Source organism: Strongylocentrotus purpuratus, unplaced genomic scaffold (assembly GCF_000002235.5).
Source record: "Strongylocentrotus purpuratus isolate Spur 01 unplaced genomic scaffold, Spur_5.0 spur5_scaffold_1, whole genome shotgun sequence".
Lineage (NCBI taxonomy): Eukaryota > Metazoa > Echinodermata > Echinoidea > Camarodonta > Strongylocentrotidae > Strongylocentrotus > Strongylocentrotus purpuratus.
In genome coordinates this window covers 31,437,308-31,464,092 of record NW_022145594.1, presented here as the reverse complement: position 1 = coordinate 31,464,092, position 26,785 = coordinate 31,437,308, and the positions used below count along the sequence as shown (strand labels likewise).

General features: G+C 38.8%; 1 protein-coding gene across 3 annotated transcripts; it reads right to left on the bottom strand.

Moving 5' to 3' along the window:
* Positions 1-925: 925 nt before the first annotated feature.
* Positions 926-25,179, bottom strand: LOC100891249 (zinc finger protein ZPR1). 3 transcript variants are annotated; one of them, XR_004062713.1, is made up of 13 exons: positions 25,087-25,179; positions 22,067-22,199; positions 20,077-20,238; positions 18,304-18,394; positions 12,683-12,753; positions 12,027-12,104; positions 10,246-10,368; positions 8,092-8,245; positions 6,637-6,797; positions 5,370-5,573; positions 4,356-4,421; positions 2,295-3,417; positions 926-2,236 (listed from the first exon to the last, which is right to left on the bottom strand). XR_004062713.1 is itself a non-coding variant. In XM_030978055.1 (12 exons), the coding sequence occupies exons 1-12, from the start codon at positions 25,152-25,154 to the stop codon at positions 3,265-3,267; spliced, it is 1,464 nt and encodes a 487-aa protein (XP_030833915.1). In that variant the 5' UTR covers positions 25,155-25,179; the 3' UTR covers positions 926-3,264. The 3 variants fall into 3 exon arrangements, 2 of the variants coding, with proteins under 2 accessions (XP_030833915.1, XP_030833916.1); XM_030978055.1 differs by having other exon boundaries at positions 926-3,417; XM_030978056.1 differs by having other exon boundaries at positions 926-3,417; positions 22,067-22,196; positions 25,087-25,177.
* Positions 25,180-26,785: the final 1,606 nt, after the last annotated feature.

Here is a 26,785-nt window from a genome sequence, read left to right as displayed (position 1 = left end):
TTTTGAGATACCGGTAATCTGATGGTGCGATCAATATCGCGTGCAAAACATTCGGGAAAGTATAATGAGCATGAACAATAACTGCTATTACGAATGCGAGCATGCATGCATAAAGCAGCTAAGCTGTGGCACGCTCGCGTGAATTAAGCAGCCAATCGATAGCGCGCTCGTGTGTACAAAGCACTATAACGGTAGCGTGCATTCAGCCTTATGGCAGGATATGAGTTAACCGTTGACCCTCAGAATGACAGGTTAAGTTCTTTTCTGTTAAGTTTAAACATTCTAGTTGGACATAAGCTATTTTTTAAAGTGATTAGTACACTTCAACCCTCTAAACAACCACTTCAAATAAACTCTTAGGTATTTTAGGACTTATAACTCTTAATAAATGTATAAACAATTGTTAGAGAATTTACTGGCCATAATATGAATTAAAATGCATACATAAAGAGGTATTCAGGGTTCCCAGTGCTTCATAAAAAAACAAAATTTCTTCAATTTTCCCAGATTTTTCCCTGATGGAGTTTTTAAAATTCCAGGATCACTCAAGGGGGCATTTAACACTCCATATAAAGACACAATAGCCAATTATATATTGGAAATGATGTTCGGACATGCAACAAAATATAGGAGAGCAACGACTTTCTTTTTTAAACTTCCTAATTTTTCCCTTGTTTGGGTGGCTTTTCACAAATTCCTGGACTTAACCCCGACTGGAAGACAGGAACTTTCATGTTTCAGGTTTTCCATGATTTTCAGCTATCCCCTTTTCCAACTACATGTAATAGCCTGTTCACATTATAGGAAGTTCATATGAAAAATCGTACAAAGAAGCGTTTTTTTTTTATAGAATCATCGTATAGCGGAAGGGGCATTCAGACTAGACAAAAACACTGAATAAAGAAACATCATATAAAGAAACTATTTTTGAAGAGGACGTTTTTTAAGACAACTGGCAAATCATGAGTCGATAAGCAGCGCCCCGATTTTTGTACGATACAGCATTCAGACTAGCGCTTGACCCTGATATTCAATAGAGGTTTTTGTTCAAAACAATGCTCACACATGCATTTTGTTATGCCATGATTCTTTATACATGATGTACCATCTTCAGACCAGAAATTTTTTTAATTGCTTTTAACATAATGAAATGATTTTGTATAGCCATACGATAAATTTTGGTAGCCTGAAAATGTGGGGGCCTTACCAAAATTCTATATTGTCTTAAATGTGCTTTGTAAAAGTACAGGGTCGCAAATATCCGAATCGAGAACAAAGTGATTTGAAATATGAATTAACAAAATGAGGATTTTGTTTTGTTTTGTTCATAAGAAAATTGTCTTTTATTTAAACATTACTATGCAATGAGCTTTTGCTTTGCAGAAGGCCAATGAAATGGCAATAAATAGATTCTAAGCAGATCATGAAATTTAAACAATACATTTTGACACAATAACACAAAATCATTACTATTATCTTAAATGTTACGGCCATGACAAAAAGAGAGAAGACAAACAAAATGTAAATAATAGTAATACCTTTTTCTATTTTCAAAATGGAGATTGTAAGTAATAATGGCCATTTATGGCACTGTCTTTTGTCAAACTCGGAAAAGAAAAGAATCGAAACATGCAAATTCTTCTGTAACACACAAACTATTCATGATCATCTGCTTGAAGCCCAATTATACAATTTCATAATCATCTAATGATTTATGTACAATACAACCACTTACATTTTTAAAATAAACATGTTGAAAATTGCACAGATGGAGCACTTTGTGCACCATCTCCTTTATCATCATTATACCAGTTTTAAGTCTCTGAAAATGAGGCAAACATACACCTTTTTTTCCACAATCTGTAATCTTTTTAAAGCTCATTATTATCTCATTATACAATTGAGCATCATCCCCCACCCCCCCCCCCACTTTCTTAATGGTTTGTAGTCTTTTCTTGAAGCCCCGCAAGCACGAGTAGACAAACATTTTGTTCGGTTACGCAATGGTAAACTGCAGCACATTTTGTTTTATGATCAGGTAAAGTGTAATACACTTCATATTTCCTATTATATCCCTCATGTATAGTTGTTTGCATTGCGATTGTACAGAGCACAAAAAAGGTATAGATAAGTACTATCTACTTGTGGGACTTGTTGTACTACGATGTGGGATATAAAACAAATATTAACCTCCTTTACTCGGGCAATGGATACAAACTACCATCGCCTCAATGATCTCGGGGCTACCATCATCCCTCGCCATGGACTTGGGAAGATAGTAGCCCCGAGATTACCTCGGCGATGATAGTTAGCACCATTACCCTCGTAGTCGATTAATATTTGCTTATCTTAAAACATAGACCTACCGGTACATGACCTTAGTTGTTAGCAGTCGCCATTCATTTGATTGTAAAAGAAAACGGTGGCGTATTTTTAGGGACGATTTAAATGTGTCATACGCGGTGAACGGGGGGGGGGGTTGTTTCCTAAAGCTGTTCTTAAAGTTACACATTCTTATTATAACATACATTTTTCATGCTTTGTTAAAACATCAGGAGAAACTTTGGGCATCCCATCTGGCACTTCATATCAAGTCATTCGCAAAGTCATACGTTACTTTAGGAACAGCATCATGAAACACCCCCCCCCCCCACCCCCAGGCCTTATATTTTTACTCGACAACATTATGCTCTATGAAGATGATGTGGCATCATTTTATGCTCCATCCTCCTCCAGTTTCCCATACTTTTTCTTGTCTCCAAGTCTGTTGGGTTAACCATTTTCCAGGATATATCAAGGGTTCAGTGACACAAAGACGTAACTCCACATTTTGCTAAAATGAGTATTTGATAGCAAAATGTTCAGAAAAACATGAGCTTTCCAGGAAATACAAAGGCTGAACTCCACCCAACACCCCATTGAGGTAAATGGCTAGTGAAACATAGACTAAACTCCTTAAGGCCCAAGTGGACCTCTATCTTCAAACCAATTTTTCTCAAAATTGCCAAAATGGAGCTACTTCTTTGTGTCACTGACCCCTTGATATATAGGACTACGACGCTAGGTTATCGTTTTGTGCACCATCTTCCCCTGTTCCCTGTAGTTTTTATTGTTTTCATGTTTCTCAAGCTAATTATTCTCATGGATATAAATTAGACTATGGCGATGCTGGGGTATCACGCTGTGCACCATCTCCCTCCTGTTCCCCATAGTGTTCTGTCCTCGTGTCCAAGAGGCTAACTATACTTATAAGTATAGTTAAGACTATGATGCTGGGGCATTTTGTGCACCATCTCCCTCCTGCCCTACATAGTTTTCTGTCTTCATGTCTGTCACACCAAGGTTGTCGTTCTCTTCCTCTGTCCTATCAAAATCTTCAATAGTCATCTCGGGGTCAGTCTCGGGAGCATACACGTTCTAAAATTCAAGAGAAGGTGGTCATGAAAAGTCATTAACCCTTTAGCAACTAAACCGCCCGAAACCGCCCGAAACCGCCCCTCCTTTTACTCGCTGAACCGCCTGAAACCACCTGTTTGTTTTCAACGCGCTGTAGTATCCATCTACAATGTATGGGGTCTACCGTGAAAATGTTATGCATGCATAATTCTTACAATGTCTACAGTTGGATTCTGCATAGAAAAATAGTGCATGTTTCATATTGTTCAGAAAAATGTCAAAATGAGAGCAATATTGCAACATCTTCCAGCGAGCCATTTTTTACAAAATCTCTAGTTGGTAATGGATTAATCTAGTCTTGACAATGGTCAAAGGTAAAAGGTATCAATCACCATTTAAAAAATATTTCGATCTGTATATTAATGGTTCAATATCATTGACTATTTCAAATTATGAACTTCAAATATTGCTTCTGAAAGGAAACAGTGGAGGTTTGAAACGCTCTCAATTACCATAAAAGCGACTTGTATGCTCTCATATGCACCTATGCATGGTTGCTTAACATTGCATAAAGTAACATAACTTAACGTAACATACCGTAACGTAACGTAACATAACATAATAAAACCTTACATAACATAACGTCACAAAACGTAACGTAACGCAACAAAACATAACAAAACGTATCATAATGTAACATAACGTAATATAACTTGATATAACGTATCATTAAATAGACTTGAAATCAACAGTACATGCACCCAAACATGCTTGTATTGTCTGTGAGAAGCTGGCTAAGGCTTTAACTAAATCTAAATTGAAAACATGGACTCATGAATAAAGAAGGACCTAACCCCATCAAAACATTTCGTTCCCAATTTTATAGAACCTTAATGTTTTGAGTTATGTTAACATAAACATAAAATTTTGGATCAAAATGAAGTCTGTTAGTAACATACCTGTAAATAGCTGTTGCCTGTTGGGTCCCTGAGTATGATAGTAACAAACAAGTCTCCAGCAATGACCTGTGCAGAAGAAACACAATTGCAGCAAAATTGTTGGAGATAAGCATGACAGATAGGAATACAATGAGAGGAGGAGGAGGTGGTGGTGGTGGTGGTGGTGGTGGTGGTGGTGGTGGTGGTGGTGGTGGTGGTGGTGGTGGTGGTGATGGTGATGATGATGATGATGGTGATGATGATGATGACAACGACGATGACGATGAAGAAATCATAATAATAATAATAATGCAGACATGTATAATGCATAACATAACCACCCAGATGGTGCTCAAGGCACTTACAATAAACAGATTAAATCTAATAACAAAAATACGCTGAAAGTGCTTACAATAAAAGCAGAAGAAAAACAAAAAACAATAATATTAATATCATAAAAATAGTTTATCTGATGATTGTAACAACTGCTCCCCCCCCCCCAAAAAAAGAAGAAATACCCAGTCTTAAATTTGTAGAACTGATATTCTAGTCAATTTGAACAACATTATGGTGACATTACCATTCAGACTATTTGAAAATCCCTTATTTAAAATATTGTCAGCTTTCAAAAAATAATCTACTTGATATTTAGCAATTGCATACACACTGTTCTTTCTTCTTTCCTTCGTGGCAAATAGCTACCAAGGCTGGAATTCCCTTTAAAATCAAAGATTTCAAATATTACATTACTTCAAAAAAATCTTTATTTCCCTGATCTTGTGTTGCCAATTCAACAGGAGGCGCGGTAGCTCAGTCCGTAGAGCAGTGGTCTCGTAATCCGGTGACCCGGGTTTCGAAACCAAGGCGATGCGCTAGTGCCCTTTGGTAAGGCTTTAATCCTCACTACCAGGTCCCTCGGAGAGGACCTAAAGCCGTCGGCCTTCTGGTTGCTTACTTACAAGCATTTATGCTTTCTTAGCAGTCAGGTAAAATAACCATCACATCACATAAGCCACATCCTTTCACATAGCTCACCGTATCCAGTCTATCTATAAAAGACTTCATCGAGTTCTGCCCTGGTGCCGCTGCGCTGTCTCCGAAAACAAGAGGATTGTCCCTATGAAGAGCGCCTTTGACATCCGCAAGAAGGCCCTCTACAGTTGTAAATTTGCCACCCTGGGATGATATTGGTTCGTGCCCAAAGTCAAGTTCTGGAATTTCAAGGGAGCACGTCCCCGACTGCAGTAAATCAATGGGAAATAACAAAAAAGAAAAATAAACACTTGAAAAGAGTTGACCAAACCTCTCTACAGCATCTTATGCATGCATTCAGTAAAAAATGTATCAATGAAACCACCTGATATTACAGTCATACCCTCAATTTAACTTACATACACTGTATACTTCAAAGTTGTGAAGTTTAGTTCCTGAGAAGGATGCTTAGAATTTTATGGACAGAAAGAGTTTCAAATAATGAGGTATTTGCCATGGCAGGAACAAGACAAGAGCTTTTGAATAATATAAGAGGTCGACAGCTGACCTTCTTGGGTCATGTTATTTGAAAGAATGGCTTGGAAAATCTTGCACTGACTGGAAGAATAGAGGGGAGGAGGAGTAGGGGTAGAAGGAGGATTCTGTGGATGAGTAGCTTAAGGAGTGGGATTTCTGCAAGTGGAATTGATCTCGGGAAGAATGAATTACTTCATAGAATACGGGACAGAGAGTTGTGGCATTCCATGATCGCCAACATCTCAGGACAAGGCACGTAAAGAAGAATACTTCTGTCTGTATAGAGAAATTATGAAAGCCATATGCAACGTAAGAGTAGTTACTCCTGACAGCCAATCACTTTTTCTACCAACAATAATTCTTACGTCGGGCCTTGTCGAAAAATGTGGAGATAAAAATGAAACAGAGGTGATGTTTACTTTTTGAAGAAAATGTTTTATTTTTCTTCAACATATGACCAAATTACTCGCCTAACAACACGCCCATTTTTTTCCCCAAAACAACGTAACTAGCTGATTATTTTTGGCTCCATTTGGTTCAGAGTGCCATGATAATTATATGAGCTTCATACTGGTTCAACTACAACCTTCATCCAAACACATCATGCAAATTATAATCCGTCAATTTAGTAGATACAGGTATATTACATGTACATGTATAGCTTTATTTCATATTTTGCCATGGTGATACTTTGGATTTCATGGTTGTCTCTTCCTTTATTGAAGCCTAAAATGGGGAGGTTCAGGGCCTGATTACTGGAATCCCAGAGGATGACCTTTGACCTATGACCTACCCTGAGCACATCTCTGCTGAGGTCGCTGATGTCGGTCATTTTGAGCGTTATCTGGCGACCTTTGTCCTCTATGCCACCACCTGACTTGATCTCGTTCGTCTTGGTGCCACAGGCGTCACACGCCATAGCCATGATGATGACCTCTTTGAAGAACGGAATGTCTGAAGTCTGGGTTAAAGGTCAAATTTCCTTTTCTTATTCATTTCTATTTTAGAAGAAGAAAAAATTACAATATAGAACTAAGAAATAAAATAAAATCTGCATTTGAAAATGGGTAGATAAGGGTTAAGGGTTGTACTTTCCTTTGTTTATTCATTTCCATTTTAGAAACAAAAATGCATAATATATTACAGGAACATACACCAAAACTTGTACTTCCATTGGGTAAAATGAATAAGATATAATGCATTTACATAAACAAGACAAATGCCTCCACCCTAGATTCAGTATAAGAAATTGATGTAATTACTTGTGACATATAACGATGAAAAAACAAAAGCCTTTCTCTTGTGGTTCTTGAGATATTGCAACAAAATGTCTTCCTATGGTGATACATATTATCACCAAGTTTGAGCCTCAATTCTCTTGTGGTTCTTGAGATACCATGATAATGAATTCATTATCTGGAATTTTCAACAGCTGACCTCTGTGACCTTTAACCTAGTAACTCCAAAATCTAATCAGATCGTTTTCCTATGGTGATACATAATATCACCAAGTTTGAGCTTCATATCTCTAGCGGTTCTCTAGAATCGTGATAACAAGGCCAATACCTGAAATTTTCATAAGTTGACCTTTGTGACTTTAACCTTTGACCTAGATACTCCAAAATCTAATCATGTTGTCTACTTATGGTCATACATACTATCATCAAGTGTGAAGTTCCTATTTTTAAAAAAATTCTTGAGATATTGCGTTAACAAGACAGCGGGACAGACAATGCAATAACATAACGCCTCCGGCACCACCTTCAGTGGGCGGGGGCATGAAAATATTTCATTAAACATAAAACACAAACAAAGAAATAAAGAAATTAATAAATATAATAAGGAAACAAATACAAATAAATAGATGAACAAATAATCAAAAAAAAGAATATACATACAAAAAAATAAATATATGAACAAATATTTTAATTAGATGCTGCTTGTAAGTGTCGGCTTGCATGGTGATGTAGATATACAGTAGGCTTGCGGGTGCACCATGTGAGAGAGAGGATTGACGACGGATAGTCAATCTGTTCGAAACGTCGAGCCAGTCATCCTCTTCAAGCGCTATAGTTCTCCTTAGAACTATAAGCTAAGAAAGATAACAGTCCTTTTCAGGACTACACACCCTTAAGAAAGATTACCGAGTCAGAGTCCTTTTCAGGACTCCTCAATCCTCTCTCTCACATGGTGCACCCGCTAGCCTACTGTATAAATATTTTAATACGATTGTATTAACAAAGGATACTGATTGGCTTCATCCGACACTTGGCAGGAGCATCACAATTGCTACAGTTGACGGCAAACTCGTAGACTTCTTCTGGTGGGGCAACGTCGTCATCGACATCGTCATTAGTAACAGCAGCAGGTGGAGCATCTCCGTTAGCGGCAGGGTCAGAATCCTGAAAGAACAGGTAAAATTGATATTATTTGAGATGAGAGAGAAAGAGAGAGAGAGAGAGGGGGGAGGGGGAGGGGTAGAAAGAGAGAGATAGGGGGGTATAAAGAGAGAGAGAGGGGGGGTAGAAAGAGCTAGAGAGAGAAGAAAGGTATGCAATATAAATATATGAGAGGAAGAGAGAGAGAGAGAGAGAGATGGAGAGTAAACAGACAGACAGAGCCAGAGGGAGGAGAGAGAGAAAGAGAGAGGGAGAAGAGGTAGAAGGAGGTAGAAGGAGGAAGAGAGGAAGGAAAGAGAAAGGGGAAGTGGGAGTGGGAGAGGGAGAGAGAGAGAGAGAGAGAAAGAGAGAGGCAGAGCCAGAGGGAGCAGAAAGAGAGGGGGAAGAGAGGGAGAAGGAGGAAGGAAAGAGAAAGGGGAAGTGGGAGGGAGAGAGACAGAGACTAATATTCATGGCAGGGTGAGCTTTAGGATTTGGACAAGGGTTGAGGTTAAGGTCAAGCCATTGGGTCAGAGTTAGGGACAGGGTTTTGGACATGGTTACAATCAGGATTAGAGTTAAGGATATAGAAATAGAGGGGAATTCTGCTATTGCTCCATTTCGTCTGTTCAGAGCCAAACGGGCTTTTACCCCAATATAAAGGAACCCTGTGTATAAAGACCATTCAAGGGTGACACGATAAGCAGTCTTTATAGGCAGGTGGCCATTGTGTAAAGTTTCCTTTAGTACACGCTTCAATGACAGAAAATATTCCCGGGGAAAAGAAAATGTGGACTTCATAGACAGGTGGTCTTTCTAGGGGAAGTGCACCCTGATAAAAATTTGGTTCAAATAGAAGCAGAACAAATTAGAAGAACAGGTTAATGAAAGGCTGAACAAATTTTGATTAAAAATATGATGGTTAAGAAATTATGCAAGGAAACCTGTTTACTTGCTAGACTTCACTGTCAGACACTATTGAGTGACTGACTGGCTTTTTTTCTTCTTTGGTAATAACTTACATGAAAAGAGTTGTAAAGGGTACATGAGCATTTGTCTACATCAATAACCCACTTCTTGTGATGGCCAAGATTAAACTGATTGAATCTTTGCGCAGCATAAAAAGTATGACCATTCGGTACAATTGTCTGAAAATCAAGACTGTTACTTTTGGGCTCTATAGCCCTAAAGTCGATTTGACAACTAATAGTTGTTATTTTCCCACTTGAAGACATTTTCAAGCCCCACCTTTTTTAGGGAAGTTCTACATTAGTATTATCTTTCAAATGCAGTTGGAATTTAACTTTTTCATTTTTTTGGCCTGCAAATGGGACATAGTACCTTTAAGGTGCATGTATGATTGAAAATTTTCTTGAGGGAAATGAACATTTCTGTTTTTTTATATTTTTAGTAAAGATCAATGGGGGCGACCTCGCAAAATAGAGTTGCCAATTGATCTCAACTTCAAAATTCATAACTTTCTTAATACTTTTGATATGAATTCGCTCAAACTTTCACTGACCTGCTCCTATCATTTTTCTGCTTCTATTACAACAAACTTAATACTAGTCTGGACTTCCCCTTAATGGGATTGGGTAACTTTGTCTCTGAAACACAATCCTAAATTAAGCTCCTGCTGCAATGATAATTATAAACCTTTAGGCCAGTAAGGAACCCCATGACTTTTACAAGCCGATCGCCTGTCTGATTATCAAGATATTTATGATTGAAAGTCAAAATCAAATTTTGCGTTTTCATAACGGTTTTCATAACACTACAGTCTATTGGGGAAAATGAGTATGGTAATACCGGTCACTCAAAGGTTTTTACTTTTTTGAGGCACTTCTTGATCATTTTGAAGCGCAATTTTTTCGAGGGCTTCAATATTACACCCTATCACAGACACTGATAACACGTAGGGCCGTGCATCACCGATTTAACACCCTTTAAGCACCCTTCTGCCTCTGAACAGATAACATCATCTTTAGCATTAAGATGCATAATAGTTTGGATAAAATGCTCACTGCGTATCCAAGCGCCTGACATTGTTCCTTGGTGCGTTCGTAATGGCTGATCTTCATGGCAGGATCCGCTTTCGGTGCCAAGGGATTCTCGATGAAGCTGTTCCCAGAAGGATCGTTCACCACCTACCGGGAGAAAGTAATAATAATAATGATCCGTTCTTAAAGTGACTCAGTAACATTGTTGAAGGTTGATGCATAAAACTGTGTAATTTGTGTATGAAATGTTACTTCTTATATTCCTTCTACTGTACTTACTCTCTAACATGCACAAAAAAATGAAAAAAAAATGAAAAAAAATCTCAAACCACAAAGATATTTATGATTTCAACGTGTGACATCCTCTAACAGTAAATTCTCCCAATCTTTTTTGAAATTTACTAACTATTTTTCCATGAAAATAAGACATGAATCAGGCTTTTTAAAATCTTTCAACACTTAAACATTGCAATGGTACGTAGAGTCATTTCATTGCGACAATTGTCACTCACCTAAAATCTAATTACATTGTAATAACATAGTCGGGAGAATTATGGAATTTATCAGATCAGTTTTTCCCAATTTGTATCATTAATAATGGTCCGCTTTCACTCAAACTGTCAGATTATCTTTAATCATACATCTAGCATTAAAGTCCCTACCTTAGAACATCTGAACAATGTTACCAAGTCCCTTTAGGCAACACATAACACAATATAATATAACGTCCTTTTGCGCTTCGAAAGGTCTCAGAATGTTATTAGCCCAGCTTTAGGTCTTGCAACCATAAGGGTCAGTGCACTGATATCAGATGTTTGATTAAAGTCTTGGCTAAGGAGCTTAGTGCTGCTGCAGGGATTTGAACCCTGCACCTTATGGTTCACAGTCCCAGAGCTTCATCCACTAGCCCACAACACCTCTAGCAAACATGCAGGGCTGCTAGCTCCAGCATAAACATGACAAATAATGATGTTGATAATAATACTCAGGATAATGGTACTTATAATGCTAAATAATCTGTATGTTATCTCTTTATATATCACACAAATAATCTTCCTGTGCCACATTGTATTTATCATAGGATAGCTATACCAAAGGGTTCAAGATAATAATAATAATAATAGCCTAATAGTCCACTCCAAATTTTATTAAACCGAAACGGAAATTCTTTTTGCCCAATTGATCGTGAGCCCGGCAGCCACTGAGCAGCGCCAGATCGACGTTGCTCTATCCCTTATTGTTGAACGCCAAACAAGGTAGCAACAACTCCCATTTTTTAACGTCTTTTGGTATGACGCGGCCGGGGTTTGAACCCACGACCTCCCGGTTGTGAGGCGGACGCTCTACTGACTGAGCCAACACTCCGGTATTTAACCGTTTCCAGTGCAAGATTACTTTATACCGGTGTTAAAAGGTTGTCATGGAGCTAATCAAGATCAGAAATTGGTAATTCTGCATACATGTAGCCACTGTGTTGCTTAAGGTAATCCTTCCATCAATCGATGCTTATTGTGTTGTGCAAAATTGCACGTGTAGCAAACAGGCAACTGTGCCAAGCAACCAAAGTGATGACAGTTTAGTAGAAGTTAGACCATTGTGTTTTGATAACTCTAAAAGTGTGCACAGCTCAGTCGAGGTACTGCTGAGAATATTTTTTTTATAGATCCTTAAATGTTAATGATGTTGATAATTTCTCTTGAAAAATCAGAACTCATTACCAGAACATGTGACTACCCTTTAAGGAAATATATAAATATAATACAGTCCCATACATTCATGTTCGTGTCCTGTGGTGAGAAACTTACAAGATGGAATGGCCTGGAGATGTTTTTCAACTTCTCGATGAACGCACCGATCTGGACTGCTACATCCGGTTGCAGTGCCTGTCATAGCAACAAAATTCAAGGCTGAAAGTGAAAAATCAAAAGCGCACCTACAAACAAATACTAACATTCATCAAACTTTCAATATTCCTTACCTTTGGCCTAACGTACCAACAAAGGTTAAAAATCAACCCGCAAACCAAATAAAAAAAGCTAACGGTCGTCAAACTATCAATACATCTTCCATTTTTGAAAGAGAAAAGCAACTTCTTTTGTGTTTAACAGATGTAGACATATTATTTACTGCATACGTCATTGATTTGGAAAGTGACAATTTTTCATCAAACAAAAATGGAAAACTATAGCCCTTCACGATTATTCACGATTACATATACATGTGTATTCACTTCACATGGTTAAATCATTTGATATGGTACATCCTAAAATGCAAATTTTTAGTTTTTTACAATGATTAAATACATTCAAGCGCTGAATAAATCATTGTTAAAGTGGTTGGTACACTTCAAGTCAAATTCTAATCCCTAACTGTTCTTTTATCACAACTGGTTAGAGCAAATGTTGAAAACAATTGTTGAAGAAAACAAAATGGTTGGCTAAGACTTTGTTTAAGTCCTTACCTTTCGTAAGGGTTGCTCTTGTTCAAGTCCCTCCACGGCCCTCTGTAATACCCCTTCCACCGTCGACAGAGCTGGGTACAAATAAATGATAACATTGTCTTTAAACACAAGGATTTATAATAAATATCCTCGGCAGTATCTATGACTGAACTTTGAGAATTATCAAAACACAATGGTCTAAATTCTATTGAACTGTATTTATAACACTAGGTTTGATTTTTCTCTAAAATTGATTTACTTAACAAGTGATTAGAATCAAGATTCTAACTGCAGAAATGAAATTTAGGTTCCTATGCTAAACATAAAGTATAAGCAATTTCATCTTTAACAGACTAATATATTTTGAAGTCATCAACTGAAAAATAAATAAATAATGCAAAAATATTGATATATTACAAAACGCTACAAAGGCTTTCGTGAAGAGGGAAAACCAAATTTATATTGTTTGACAAATGCATTCAATAGTTTTTTTCCTATCACAGTACTATAATTTGATTTAAACAGTAATTACAATACCGCCCAGAAGTTATTGGGCATGTTTTTGCGGGGCGGGTTTTCCCCGATGTGTATTTCACGATAAAATCACGATAAAATATCGATGAAATACTGATAGAATCACGATAAAAATCACGATAATTTGCACACTAGTGAATGATTTCCTCTATCGGGGGATGCGTGTAACCCGCCTAATCCCCCGATAGTCTATCGTGTTTCATGGTGCGCGTATTTGCAACTAGTCAAGTCATGTCCTCTGCAAGCGCATGTCTTGCTCATCGCGCGCGCTAAGTCTTGATATGTATGATTTGTACGCGCAGTTCCGTATGTGTCTTTGTTTACGTCACAATAGAAAGTATTCACGAGTAAACATTACACACAGTTAAATACTAGTAAAAGCCGTCGCTAAATCACCGACACTGGGCGCGGATAAGCATCGGGTACTGATGCGGTGAAGCAACGAGTAGATCTAACTATATTCAAGTTGCAAAAACTTGCATGATTTGCATTCATTGAAATTATAATTGTGAGCACAATACCTTTCATTTTCACTGCCATATTTTCTGTTCGCCTACTCCATATATGCGTATCTCATTCCACAACCATGAAAGTGGTGAATAAATTCAATTCAATTCAATTCAACCTCCACCAAATAAAATAAAAATATTCCCAAGATCGTCGCTTCAGAAAACACGCACGCGATCAGATTCTTTCATTTGCCCTATCAGTATCACTGACAAGACTGCCGTAAGAAGGGTCTCCACCCCTAAAAGAGAAAACGTCCAATCATGGACATTCTTGCCTACTGGTCACGCGTAAAAGTTGCCAGGTGGACTAGTAACCAAGGTTACCAAAACACGCGTAAATAAACATTTTTAGTGAACGGCATTGGATGATTGATAAATAATAAAATCTGTAAAAATGGCATGGATCAATTACTGTAACTGTCTTCGGAGTGTGGATTAGACCAGAGTTGAATTAACAGGAAAACATGTAGGAGAGAGAGAGATAATTGAGAGGGAGGTAGTGTTGAGCTGGAGATAGATGAAGATATTATTCGAGAAGGAAAGGAGTTATGATCGAGGTCAGGATGGGAAAAAAAAACAAATAAAATGGATAATTATCTACTTAACAGGGTTGACTAAATATAAGTAGGCAAGACACCAATACGTTAGTCTATTTTCCGTACACCTTTCTACTTCCACTCCTTATTCATCGACACTAGACGAAAACGTTCATGGGTGGAGAAATGTGACAAAGAAGAGGGTGAGAGCATGGACCTACGTATTTGGAGAGCAAGAGAGACGAGAGGAAATCCCACTAGTATCTTCACGAGGGGGGGGGGGGGGCTACACGTAATAGAGAGAGAGAGAGAGAGAGAGAGAGAGAAAGAAAAATGTTTGATGGGAGCGCAGGCTAGCGAAATCATACTAAGGGAGACATTTACGTACATTTACTTTTGAGAAATAAACAGTAGGATTATGTCTGCCACATGCGTTGAGAGCTGGCTCCCCTCGGCTGACACATCGTAAATAACAAAGATAACATTCAATGACATTTTTAACCGAAGATTGAAAACTAGGTCATTCACACCTCTTTTTCTTTTTATCATTTATAATTACTTTGTACGATGGCGATGTTAAAAAATAGGATGTTGGAAAGGAAGAAAAAAAGTTGGATCGTAGATTAAATGACATTGATTTGGAAAACTGGAACGATGAAGTTCATGAAGTTCATGTTTCAATTACAGAATTTTTAAACAGGTAATCGGTTTGGAAGAATATATGTTAAAGTTGGATTTCAGTGATAGAACATCTCTTTATAAATATCGATGTGGTAATAGTAAGCTGCCCTGCCGTCTGCACCTGACCGTCACTAAAGTCAGCCTCTAGAAATTGTAGAATTGTGTTCCATATGTGATCTCAAAGTACAAGATGATGCATTTCATTATGTTCTCGTATGTCCAGCCTTTGGCTTTGATTAACATTCGCAATTATTTGTTAAGAGATAGTCAATTTAAGATTAAGAATTAAAACAAACCTTTCAACCTTTTAGATTCATTCATGGTTTGCTGCTTCGCATTAGAATATGATATAGATTTTATTTTTAAAAGCAGACCCGTATCACTATCATTCGCGAAGTTGTGTTTTATTTTTGTGGACATTTTTACAATAATAGCTCCTGTTCTAGTCCCTCTAACGTTTATTCGCGCTAATAATATTTATAATTAATTTGCCTGATGTTGCATTCAATTCATTTATGGTTTGCTGCTTCGCAATCGGATATAAAATAAATGATAATTTTAAAAGCAAACTCGTATCATTGGCGACGCAGGGGGGGGGGGGGGTGGAGGGGAGAAGAAAAGAAAAGGAAGGAGGGGAAAAGGAAGAAGAGTAAATCTCAAAATAAAATCAAATGGACAGACGAAACAAGCAGAGAATTCATCAATCGGAAATTCTAATTTTTTCGCCAATGAATTGAATGTTTAAATGACAAGAGAGCTTGCGTACATTTCATATTGTGTTTCAAGTGTTTCTAAACAATGGGTTTGGAGTCAAGGTGTCTGGCAGCATGTGGTTATCTCAGAAGTTAAGTATAAACAGATCATGTTCGCGCCGTAAGATCACATGATCATAGTAGTGATGATTGAACCTTCGAGAGAAAACTATAAGCGCGTGCATTTTTTTAAATCTTTACCTCATCATCTTTTCTGTTTTTTTATTTCTTTGTTTTTACCTTTTCTCGAAATATAAATATGTGTATGTATTCCCTTCGCTTGTTCCTTACGGTTCAAGGAGAATTACCCCCTTGCACAATCACCCCCTTTGTTTAATTCCTTGTTTTTCTTGCTATCAATTCGATCAATCATTTTTTTGTTGTTTATCCTTATTTCTTACCATATGTAGATCTTTGTTAAGCCGTTATTATTTATTATTATTATTATCATTATTAATCATCCTTCTGGTTTATTCCTTCGTAAATGTGTTTTAATACTTTATGTTTTTCTTAGATTTCTTTCTATCATTTTATATTTTGTCCTCAATCCTCGTGTATTTCTTTGTTATTTCCTTATGACTTATGTATTACTCCAATTTTGATTACGGGAGCTTGCCAACCCAGGTATGTGTACATGTATTTAGCTTGCATGCAAACTGAATGTCATAAAATAGAGATCGAGATCGAGGGGTTTTCCAATTCCGGGAATCCCTGAGCGCGCGCACTACATATCAAATTTCAACTACTTTGTGGACCACGAGGTACATTGGCTGATCGAGATCGCGTTGCTTTTGTTTTTGATAATACTGGTTTATGAAAATGCCGTTTGCGGTCTGTGGCAAAATTTGTAATGTGTAGGGACAGGGTCAACCGATTGGTATTATGAATGAATAAAATAACAATATTTTTTTTATTATTTGGAGTTACGGATCCTTTATTTATTCTGTTAATTTTCAATTCTCTATCTCTCTTAATTATCTTTGTCTGATATATTTCACTCTTCACTCCCTTCCCTCTTTCTTTTCTGTCCCTGTCAAGCTAACGGTACCCCTCCGCCTCTTCCCTTAATTATTCACGCCTTCCTGAAAATCTCACAACATACACATAATTCTTCTAGAAATAACAGCCGCATTTATCCATAAATTCTAAGATTCTACCCACATATTAGATCTGATATGTACATGTAATGATGAATACTCTCGATTAGACAGAAATAACCGTCTGATATGGGTCATTACTCTTTGATAAATCTTACATTTGTCAACATTCCTCATACACAGACGGTGACCCTTACGGCTCGCACGACGGGGGGGGGGGGGGGGGGGGGGGTGAGCCTTTCTTTTCTTCCCGTTTTTCCTTATTCAGATCTAATTTTCCGATCAATAAATCGGACATAAGAAAGTATGTATATTTCTTAAAATTCTTACAATTTTAATCAAGTAATTGCAATGGCGAAATTTAGGCGAATTAGATCACGCGTTTATGAATATCAAAATATCACCGGGTCAAGCCGTGCTGACTCGTACGCACATGTAGGTATCGGACGTCCGGGAAAAAAATGAGCATTCATCAACTCAAATCAAGATGGCTGCACAACAAATAATGTTAACGACAAGTCTTTCTTGGATTAAACATAAGCGGAATAGCCGTCGATATTAGAGACTGAAGCTTTCGGTCTAACTCTTGATATACTCTCGGATCTCCTCTGCCATGATATGAGCTATCCCAAACATTCCTCCCCCCTCAAATAAAAAAAAGATGTCGTATCGTGGGAAAGGCCAATTAGACACCTGGTTCTTGGTTTCTGCACTTCTCTCATCGGATAACTTTTCTCTCCGCATGCGCAATCCCAAACATTCCCCGTAGCACATTGTCTCGTGTATTTATGCATGGAATGAAAAGAGCATTCATTCACGCTTTTGTGATGTAATAATCAATTGATTGTGACGTCAGTGGCAAGCGCGCATCGGTATGTTTGAGGATGCGCAGGCTCAGCAAGCGTATAAATACTGCATGCTGTGCGCAGTTCTATCGTGATATAAAAGGAAATATCACGATATGCATCGGGGATTTAGCGAGTTGATCAAGTTGAGGAAAAAAATCATGATAGAGATGAATACAAATCACGATGTTTCTCACGATAAAAACACGATAAAACCCGTCTACAATCACGCTAACCTCCTATCGTGAAACACGATCCCGCATGCCCAATAACTTCTGGGCGGTATTGTAAATGAGAAAAGGAGGGAAGAAGGAAGGGAGAGAGAGAGGGAGAGAGAGGGGGATTGAGGGAGGGAGATAGAGGGAGGGAAGGGGGAGAGAGAGAGGGAGGGAAAGGAGAGAGGGAGGGAAAGGAGAGAGGGAGGGGAGGGAAAGGAGAGAGGGAGGGGAGGGAGGGAGAGAGGGAGGGGAGGGAGAGAGGGAGGGGAAGGAGAGAGGGAGAGAGGAAGGGGAGAGAGGAAGGGGAGAGAGGGAAGGGGAGAGGGAAGGGGAGAGGGAGGGTGAGAGAGGGAAGGGGAGAGGGAAGGGGAGAGGGAGGGTGAGAGAGGGAAGGGGAGAGAAAGGGAAGGGGGGAAAGAACAAGAAAGACGGAGACAAAGATAAAGAGTAAGATCTTCAATCATACTAACATCCTTTTTGAGTGAAACCGGGGATTTCAAAATCCAGTTCTGGAATACGCACAGATGCAGAGTTCGTCCTAATAACTTGCCTGTCCATATCCTGTTGATAGACAAAAGAAAAGAAAAAACAATTGCCTCGTCATACTACAGGAAATTTATATGATACAAATTCAAAGGAGTGTTATATAAAGAACCATCATATATCAAAAGTTGTACAACATATGCAGAGATGCCAACCTTCTTCAATAAAAAAAAAGTATTCTTAAGAGCAAAAAACTGTATTTTTGACAAAAAACAATATTTTTGAAAAAATCTCTCAACTTAACATATCGCCCAATCGAGCAGCTTAAAAAACCCGGCAGTACCACGTTTAGGTACCCGGATCGGAGCGCGACGTGCATACATTACACGTGGGTCGTCGCAATGTGCGCAGTTTGGGGCCCGTATCACCATCCTGCGTGCATCGATTGAAGATGTAGGTGCATAATACACTTACGACACAAAGCCCATGATCAGAAATTCAGAAAAACATCACTAAAAAAAAAAATAAAAAAAAAAAAACGTAACAAAACATACAAAAAACGTACTGCCGTATTCATAGCGAAAAAACGGAACAAACACAGCAAAAACAGAACAGTTGGCATCTCAGCATATTCTCCTCCCACAATATGTTCTGCTGTAATTTCATACTAACCAAATTCTTAACTTTAACCCTGGCCCAAAAAGTACACATAACCCTAACCCTAATCTTAACCATGACTCTAAGCCGAAACCCAACTGCAGCCTAACCCTAACCCTATATACTTTGACAAAATAAAACCCGAGCAGTTAGTTGGCAGAGCAAATGTTAGATCACCATAGCGTAAGGCGCATGGCAACATGCTTGAATATTGGATAAATATATAATTGTATAAAAAAGCATAGTACACATTAGAAGAAACTAGTTTTTAAGAGGTCAGCTGACATGACAGCTGGCAAATCATTGGTGCCCGCTCATGGCAAGTCCAACCACATCCTTTTAAGCCAAACATTGTACAGCAAAACACATGTTTGAGCATCAATTCAAAAGGAAAAGTGATAAAGAATCAGGGTCCTGTTCTATTCTGAACGTCGTATCATAAAGGTATGATATAACTGGGCAGGGCTTATCTTGAGCATGCACTAACGATTGGCCAGCTGTCGTGTCCATTGACTTCTCAAAAAACAGTTTCTTTATACAAGGTTTGTTTTAAATACAAGGTAGTTTTCTAGTCTGCACTCCTCTTTCACAATACAAAAATTCTTATTGTGTTTCTTTATATATGACTTTCATGTAGAGGTGCAGTGGTCGAGTGGTTAAGTCGCCGGACTGTCGATCACAAGGTCCGCGGTTCAAGACCCGCCGTGGTACTAATGTCCTTTGGAAAGACATTGATCTACATTTGGCACACTCAACCCAGGTGATGTAAATGGGTACCTGGCAGGAATTAATTCTTTGAAAATGCTAGAGCAATGGCAGCACAGCTAAAGCCGGGTAATAAGTTTGGAAGCGCTTAGTGATTCTAATAAGCGCTATATAAAAACTGAGTATTATTATCATTATTATGTGAATTTCTTATAGTCTTCTGTCTTGATCTCAACCTCATAGACAACAGTCAGCCGGCTATCTATCAGTGCCCACTCACAGTAAGGCTAGGGCCCGTTGCATAAAACCATCAATGGCAACTACCATGGTTACAGGGCTCAACAGCCAATCAAAATCAAGGTTTCCATAGTAGTGATTGACATGAAAAAGTTTGTTACCTTTTCCGTCCTAATCTCGACCTCGTGGATACATCCTTGTGGTTGCAAGGCACTGGCCGGCTGGATCTCGTTGTTGGTGTAGTGACAGTGGGGGCAGTCAAAGGAACTGATGACGACAGACTTGAAGAACGGAATCCTGGTCAGGAGAAGCTTCGTCGTCCCCTGTGAGAGTGGGAGAGAAAGAGATAAGATGAGAGAGAGAGAGAGAGAGAGGAAATGGAAGAGAATAGAAAGAGAGAGAAAGAAAGAGAGAAGTGGGATGATAGTGACAGATAGAAGGGTAGGAAGGGGATGAGAAGAAGAGGGAGAAAGAGGGGGGAATAGAGAAAGAAAGAAAGAGAGGGAGAGAGGAAGAGATCAGGAGGGGGTAGAAAGTAAAATGGCATAAGGGAGAGAGAAAGACGGGAGAGAGAAAGAAGGGAGAGAGAAAGAAGGGAGAGAGAAAGAAGGGAGAGAGAAAGAAGGGAGAGAGAAAGAAGGGAGAGAGAAAGACGGGAGAGAGAAAGAAGGGAGAGAGAAAGAGGGGAGAAAGAAAGAAGGGAGAGAGAAAGAAGGGAGAGAGAAAGACGGGAGAGAGAAAGAAGGGAGAGAGAAAGAGGGGAGAAAGAAAGAAGGGAGAGAGAAAGAAGGGAGAGAGAAAGAGGGGAGAAAGAAAGAAGGGAGAGAGAAAGAAGGGAGAGAGAAAGAAGGGAGAAAGAAAGAAGGGAGAGAGAGAAAGAAGAGAGAGAGAAAGAAGGGAGAGAGAAAGAAGGGAGAGAGAAAGAGGGGAGAAAGAAAGAAGGGAGAGAGAAAGACGGGAGAGAGAAAGAAGGGAGAGAGAAAGAGGGGAGAAAGAAAGAAGGGAGAGAGAAAGAAGGGAGAGAGAAAGAAGGGAGAGAGAAAGAAGGGAGAGAGAAAGAAGGGAGAGAGAAAGAGGGGAGGTAGAAGCTTTCTCAAGGATCACTATCTAAATGCAATATTACTTTATCTACCGGTATACTAAAAATAAACTTGACTTCTTTTTGTGCAATTGCATCCTTAAAGAATATGTCCAGAAGCAATTAGAAAAGGTTGATTATATAGCAACCTAAGACTCAGTGTAAGCTGTGGGATTTTTTTAATCATCAAAATGATAATTGTTTCACATAAAAATCACATAATTATATTGATTACAAAGAAAAACACATGAATTATACTTATATCACAAAAATTAATGATACCTCTTTTAACATTTAAGTATTATTCAATTAATATATGATGGGGGGGGGGGGGAGTAATTGATTAGGTCTTACCTAAAGTCACATGTACTTCACACAGAAATGTATACACGGGACAACACACACATGTCTGGGGCATGATCGTATGGTCCAAACTCTTCAGCTAATTCTCATCACAATTCAAGTATGAAGAGGCCATAAGAGCCATTCTTTTCAGGGGAAATTGCTTCCATGATATCCTCTCACTTTAATAAAAGGAATGAAAAAGCTCACAATTTATTGTTTGCCTAACCAGGAATCCAGGGCCCTGTTTCATAAAACGTGTTATCAATAACACACACTAAGTTTCTATGACAAATCTGCTCTTAGCCAATCAAATGCGTGCGCGCGTGTGTGTTTGAGTATTTGTGTGTTCAATATCATGTAGCTTAGTATTTCCATCCTTTGTACATGTATAAGTTCCATTCTTTTTATTCACCTTGCCATATTGTTAATGTACGTATTTTGTTGACTATAGGGCCCGCTCACCCCCTTCTAAAGGGGTCCTACACCATTCATTTTATGATGTAATCAAGTTAATATATGTTAATTAAATGTACTATTACCAGTCTCTTTTTTATGTAAAAGATTATATCATGTTTTGTGTGGTTTTGGATAAAATTAACTTGAATGCTACTATTTCAGTAGCTTATAACAGTTATTGTAACTTGTTAATGACAACAAGCTTCATGAAACACTAACAGGGCTCAGAACTTAACTTCTCCTTGATCTCGAAAAATTTCACATCAACTTACATTTTCCTCACAGTTCACACACAAGCTCTCGATCTCCGTGGCCTCGAGGTCATCCAGGTCACCAGAAATATTCTTGAAGAGGGGCTGAGAAGTGGCCTGTTCTTCAGTTGCCATGGTAACTCTAGTATTCCTTCTGGGAAAAAAATTGATGCAGAAAGGGTAGTGTACATGCATGACGGGTGGTTCAAATGTCACAGTAAAATGCAGCAGCTTAAAGTTTAAAACCGCAGATGTGTTTTTAGCGTACTACCGGCACTGCACTTCATATCTTATATCATACGGACAAGACAGTACACAGGGTGACTAATGCACTTGTCATTTGTAAGACGCACCTCTTGACCCCCGGGAATGGTGCGTCATGGTTGCGTCATGTTCCCCAAAATCGCGACGCACAGTACCGTCATGGCCGCAAAATGTCCGTCACAATACTGACCCTTATGTGCGTCATAGTAAGTCACTTTACCACGTTGCGTCATTTGGTGTGTCAATGGGACCGTCACTTTCTCCAAGCAGAAGTATTTCTCAAATGTGCGTCATTGGCTAGTCATTTTCATGAAATGGTGTGTCATATGTTTGACTCAAATGTGCGTCGATGGAATGTAATGGTGTGTCACTTTCTGTGACGGAAGGTGCGTCATGGTATCAAAATGTACGACTCACATCGGTACAATGACGCACCATTCCCGGGGGTCAAGAGGTGCGTCTTACAAATGACAAGTGCATAAGAACTGACATGTACACAACATTAACATGATGGTCATCTTGTATTTTCTGATGTAATTGTTTCATCGACTCCTAGTCTCGACTCAAAAAATTATGATTCATCATAATTCACGTCGAATTAACGAATTAAAATCAGAAATTAAAGTCTTACTTTGCAAGATTTTTAAGGCATTTATCGAGCTTGAAATGTCTACAACAGCTGTCGCTAGCTATACATGCAGCGTGCGTTCATTCTGATTCTGAAAGTGACATACATGTACGTTGTACATAATTATACTGTACATGTACGTACATGTACTATGATGCTAGCTGCCTGCGCAACACACGTCGCTTAACTAGCTACCTTGAAATGTATTCAACATCAGCCAAACAAGACAAAAAATATAAACACACTGGCCCGTATTCTGAAGTCGTGTCTAACTCCTGTTTAACTAAACAGTTGTCCAAGTCCTGTCTAAGTCCCGTCTAACTTTAGTCACAAAGTCGTGTCTAATAACTTTTTTTGTATTCTAAAGTCGTGTTTAAATAAGGTTAAACACGAAGTCCTGTCTAAGTCCTGTTTAACTTTAGACAACTGCGAGGGGTTGTTTAAGTCCTGTTTAAGGGCGCGATTCTGCTGCTTTTCAACGTGTATGGTACTCTCTACCTGCTGACCCCGAATTTGCGATAAGAACGATAGTACGGGCATCCTCTAAAATTTCAAAAACGTTTTGCAAGATTTGTTCTCGTGTAGCCTGATTTTTTTCTCGATAATATCAACTATTCTTATCTACTGGTGACATCTTGGAAATTCCATAATCTCTATAATAAGCTAACCATTCTTTTGGAGAAGTTTCTTTTCTGATTCTTCCGAGCACTGAGGCACTGATAAGTGATATTATTAGTGTGTTTGTCAATCCAGTGTGTGTACACGTATACGTAAGTACGTACACAGTATAAGTACAAAGCGACATGCAGTCTAGTCATTACGTCACGATCACATCACCATGGTACCACTACCAGCACGCACACAGCTAGCTGTGCGCGTTAATTTATTTATCTGGTGCGCGCATGCATGTGCATTGGGTCTATCGTCAGAATTAACGCCTACTGGGCATGCGCCGAAGTCGTGACTAAAAGTTAAACACGACTTGCGCAGAACTTAAACAAAAATTTGGTTAGACAGGACTTAGACACGACCTCGCATTTAAGTCGTGTCTAACTAAACAGTGGTTTAACTTTAGACATGACTAAGTTAGACACGACATCAGAATACGGGCCAGTAAATTTTGCATAGTATAGTAAGACTTAATTTTTGATGTTATTTATTGCTCTTAAGTCTTAAGACTTAAGTAAAACTTAAGTATGATGCACATGCATTTCAATTGTTTCAGGCTCTTGGCGTGGTAGCTGTGCCAGACTCAAAGTTGCTTAAGCAAGCACGAGCGCTGTGTATATTAATTATTAGACTTGGGGTGGATGCAACGATAAGGACTAGGGATACGTCAGAAAATAATGGATGACCAACACAGAGCTATCAAGTATCACACATTAGGCGTGACATCACGCAGTTCGAGGGTCTGAAAAGGCTCTCACGCACAATGCGCGCCCTCGATTTAGAATAAACGCTATACCTTATACGTGTGTTATACCCTCGCCCGCGCGAATGCGCGTCGATTCATGAAAATGTCACGCATTGCTGACCTTTAAACTTGGCGTCTCTGCCAACATGATTTATTGATTAATTTACTGAGGTCAGGGTACCGTACAGTTTTCAAGAGTGACAGTTATTGCGATACGCTCACGCTCACACAGCTCAGAACTGATGCTAAACGACAGCTAGGCCTAGGCATGCATACATAAAGATCCCAACCCAAGGGGGCGTTGTGGCCCGATGGCATGCACCTGTGTAATTGAGCTATCAAACAATGGAAGTTACCAACTGATTCAGCTGAGGATGCAGGTTCGAAACCCGAGTCACGTCTTTTGGATGGTGACGTTAAAGGTCGGTCCCCAGAAGTAAATAATCATATCTGATTGATACACGTCTGTAAAATCCCAATTACACACACACACACCAGCCAGAGTACTGCGCGAATCATGTCGCTCGGCGTTGGTAACAACTGCACTGTACCCGTACCCACCCAAACCTTAGTTTTGGATTGACGATTATGATAGACACGTTGTGGCAAAGTCAATCATCGTTTCACAATTTTACTCATTCAAAGTCACATAATTAATGCTGTCAATTTATTTCTCAGCATGTATCGACATATTACATAAAGCTTAGTTCTACGTTACGGTTATCGAATACATACCTAGTTACAAAATCAGGTTTGAACTTGAAATGTTGAAGTTGAATTATCCTCTCAGTTTCGCACTGCATGCATCGCTTAGTATAGTAGAAACATGTACATATGTGCATGCAAGTCACACGAAGACTGGATCAAAAGTTGGGGACATTATTATGTGTACGTCGTAATCGCTCTGCTCTGGAGAACGGAGTACAGTCTTGCTGTGACATCACGTTAGCCTAGAAGATTCGGGGACTTTCCCCGATCGGCCGGTCATTGACGGGCGGGGTAAAAAAAATAAAGAAAATGCTGTAAACTCAGCAAGCAAACAGTTTTGGCTGTAAGAAATAATCGTTTCGTTATGTTAAAGTAAGAATTGTTTTCGGGGGGGGGTGGTGGTGTGTTGATACGCATGCATTAATACAATTCAGTATAAACAATTAAACAGATTAGCTGAAGTACTCTAAAGACTAGTAGCTATTTGTAATTTTTTTTAAACTGTTTAGAACAAACTAAAATCAATAAAGAAAGAATGATTCCACCTGAAGGTTTCCGACAATTCTTATAATGCATCAGGGAGGGGGGATCGACATATTGATGCCCTCAAAGCTGATGATTATTTGAAACCAGGGTTTGTACACTGGTTACAACATTCCATCTAGTAATTATGATAAGAGAAGCGACAAGAAGAAAAATTTGTACTTCGGAAGGTTGAATCTCTATTTTAGAAAACTGGGAAACTTATCCATACTGCAAATTATTTAGACATGCTGTCTTATAATACGAGCTGGGGCGGGGGCAAAACGAGTTTACCTTTTTTCGGGGCAGTGGGGTAAAGAATTTGTGAAGTACACTGCATCCATAAGCTCACGAGGGACTGTAGCGACCGAGCGAGAACATTTTAAAGTTTGTAATGATATAGCCGTATTGTATAGCCATCGTTATGGGCCTTTACATCCACATCCGGATTCACATAATTTTCTCTTGCGAGGGGGCACATTGGGAGGATCCAAATCCATTGATACAATCAAGACAAGATAGATTATTATTTTTTGTAACTTCGCATTGTTATATCATGCACTATGCAAAGCTATAAATTGTTATACTTCAAAATTATGGTCTTTTAAAGGGGCAACAATTATCATGCAGAGGTTTTCCCTGAGTGAAACCGTTATCCTTTAGCGGCTCTGAAAGCCGACAGGATTTAAATAAAAGTATTGAATAATACTCCATCTGTGAATAATACGATCGAGAAAAAAATTATGTTTGTGAAAGTTTTTATTTTGGAGCAATACTGCAAATGATTGATGTCACGAGGTTTTGTCTTGCAAGGGGGGGGGGCGGGGACAAAAATCCTTGACAAAATCTTCAACATCTCTTTTGTTAATACAATAGTACTCTTAATTTTACTGTGGTTTGAAAACACTGTACTAAATGCAGGCACGTAGCAAGAGTTTGATATTATTATTTTTTTTTTTTTGGGGGGGGGGGGCACATACATGTAATCGATCGAGGTAAAAAAAAAGGGATCTAAAAAAGTTCAACCGATCTTGGAAATTTTGGGGGCACGTGCCCCCCCCCCCCCCCCCCCTGGCTACGTGCCTGACTAAATGGTCAAAAATTAAGGGGCAGATTGACCAGGCCGGTCAATCTCCTTTCGGTACCTTACCCCTTTAGAGTGGGAAAAGTTTGCATTTCAAAGTGGAACGGTCACAATACTCTC

Bases quoted from the DNA above. Each gene is read 5' to 3' on its own strand.
- LOC100891249 (XM_030978055.1), bottom strand. From the start codon at position 25,154: ATGCAGTGCGAAACTGAGAGGATAATTCAACTTCAACATTTCAAGTTC. The intron at 18,395-20,076 runs GTAACAAACTTT...GTCTATCAACAG, and splicing joins TCGAGATTAGGACGGAAAAG to GATATGGACAGGCAAGTTAT. The intron at 10,369-12,026 runs GTAAGTTTCTCA...TTCTCCCGGTAG, and splicing joins TCTCCAGGCCATTCCATCTT to GTGGTGAACGATCCTTCTGG.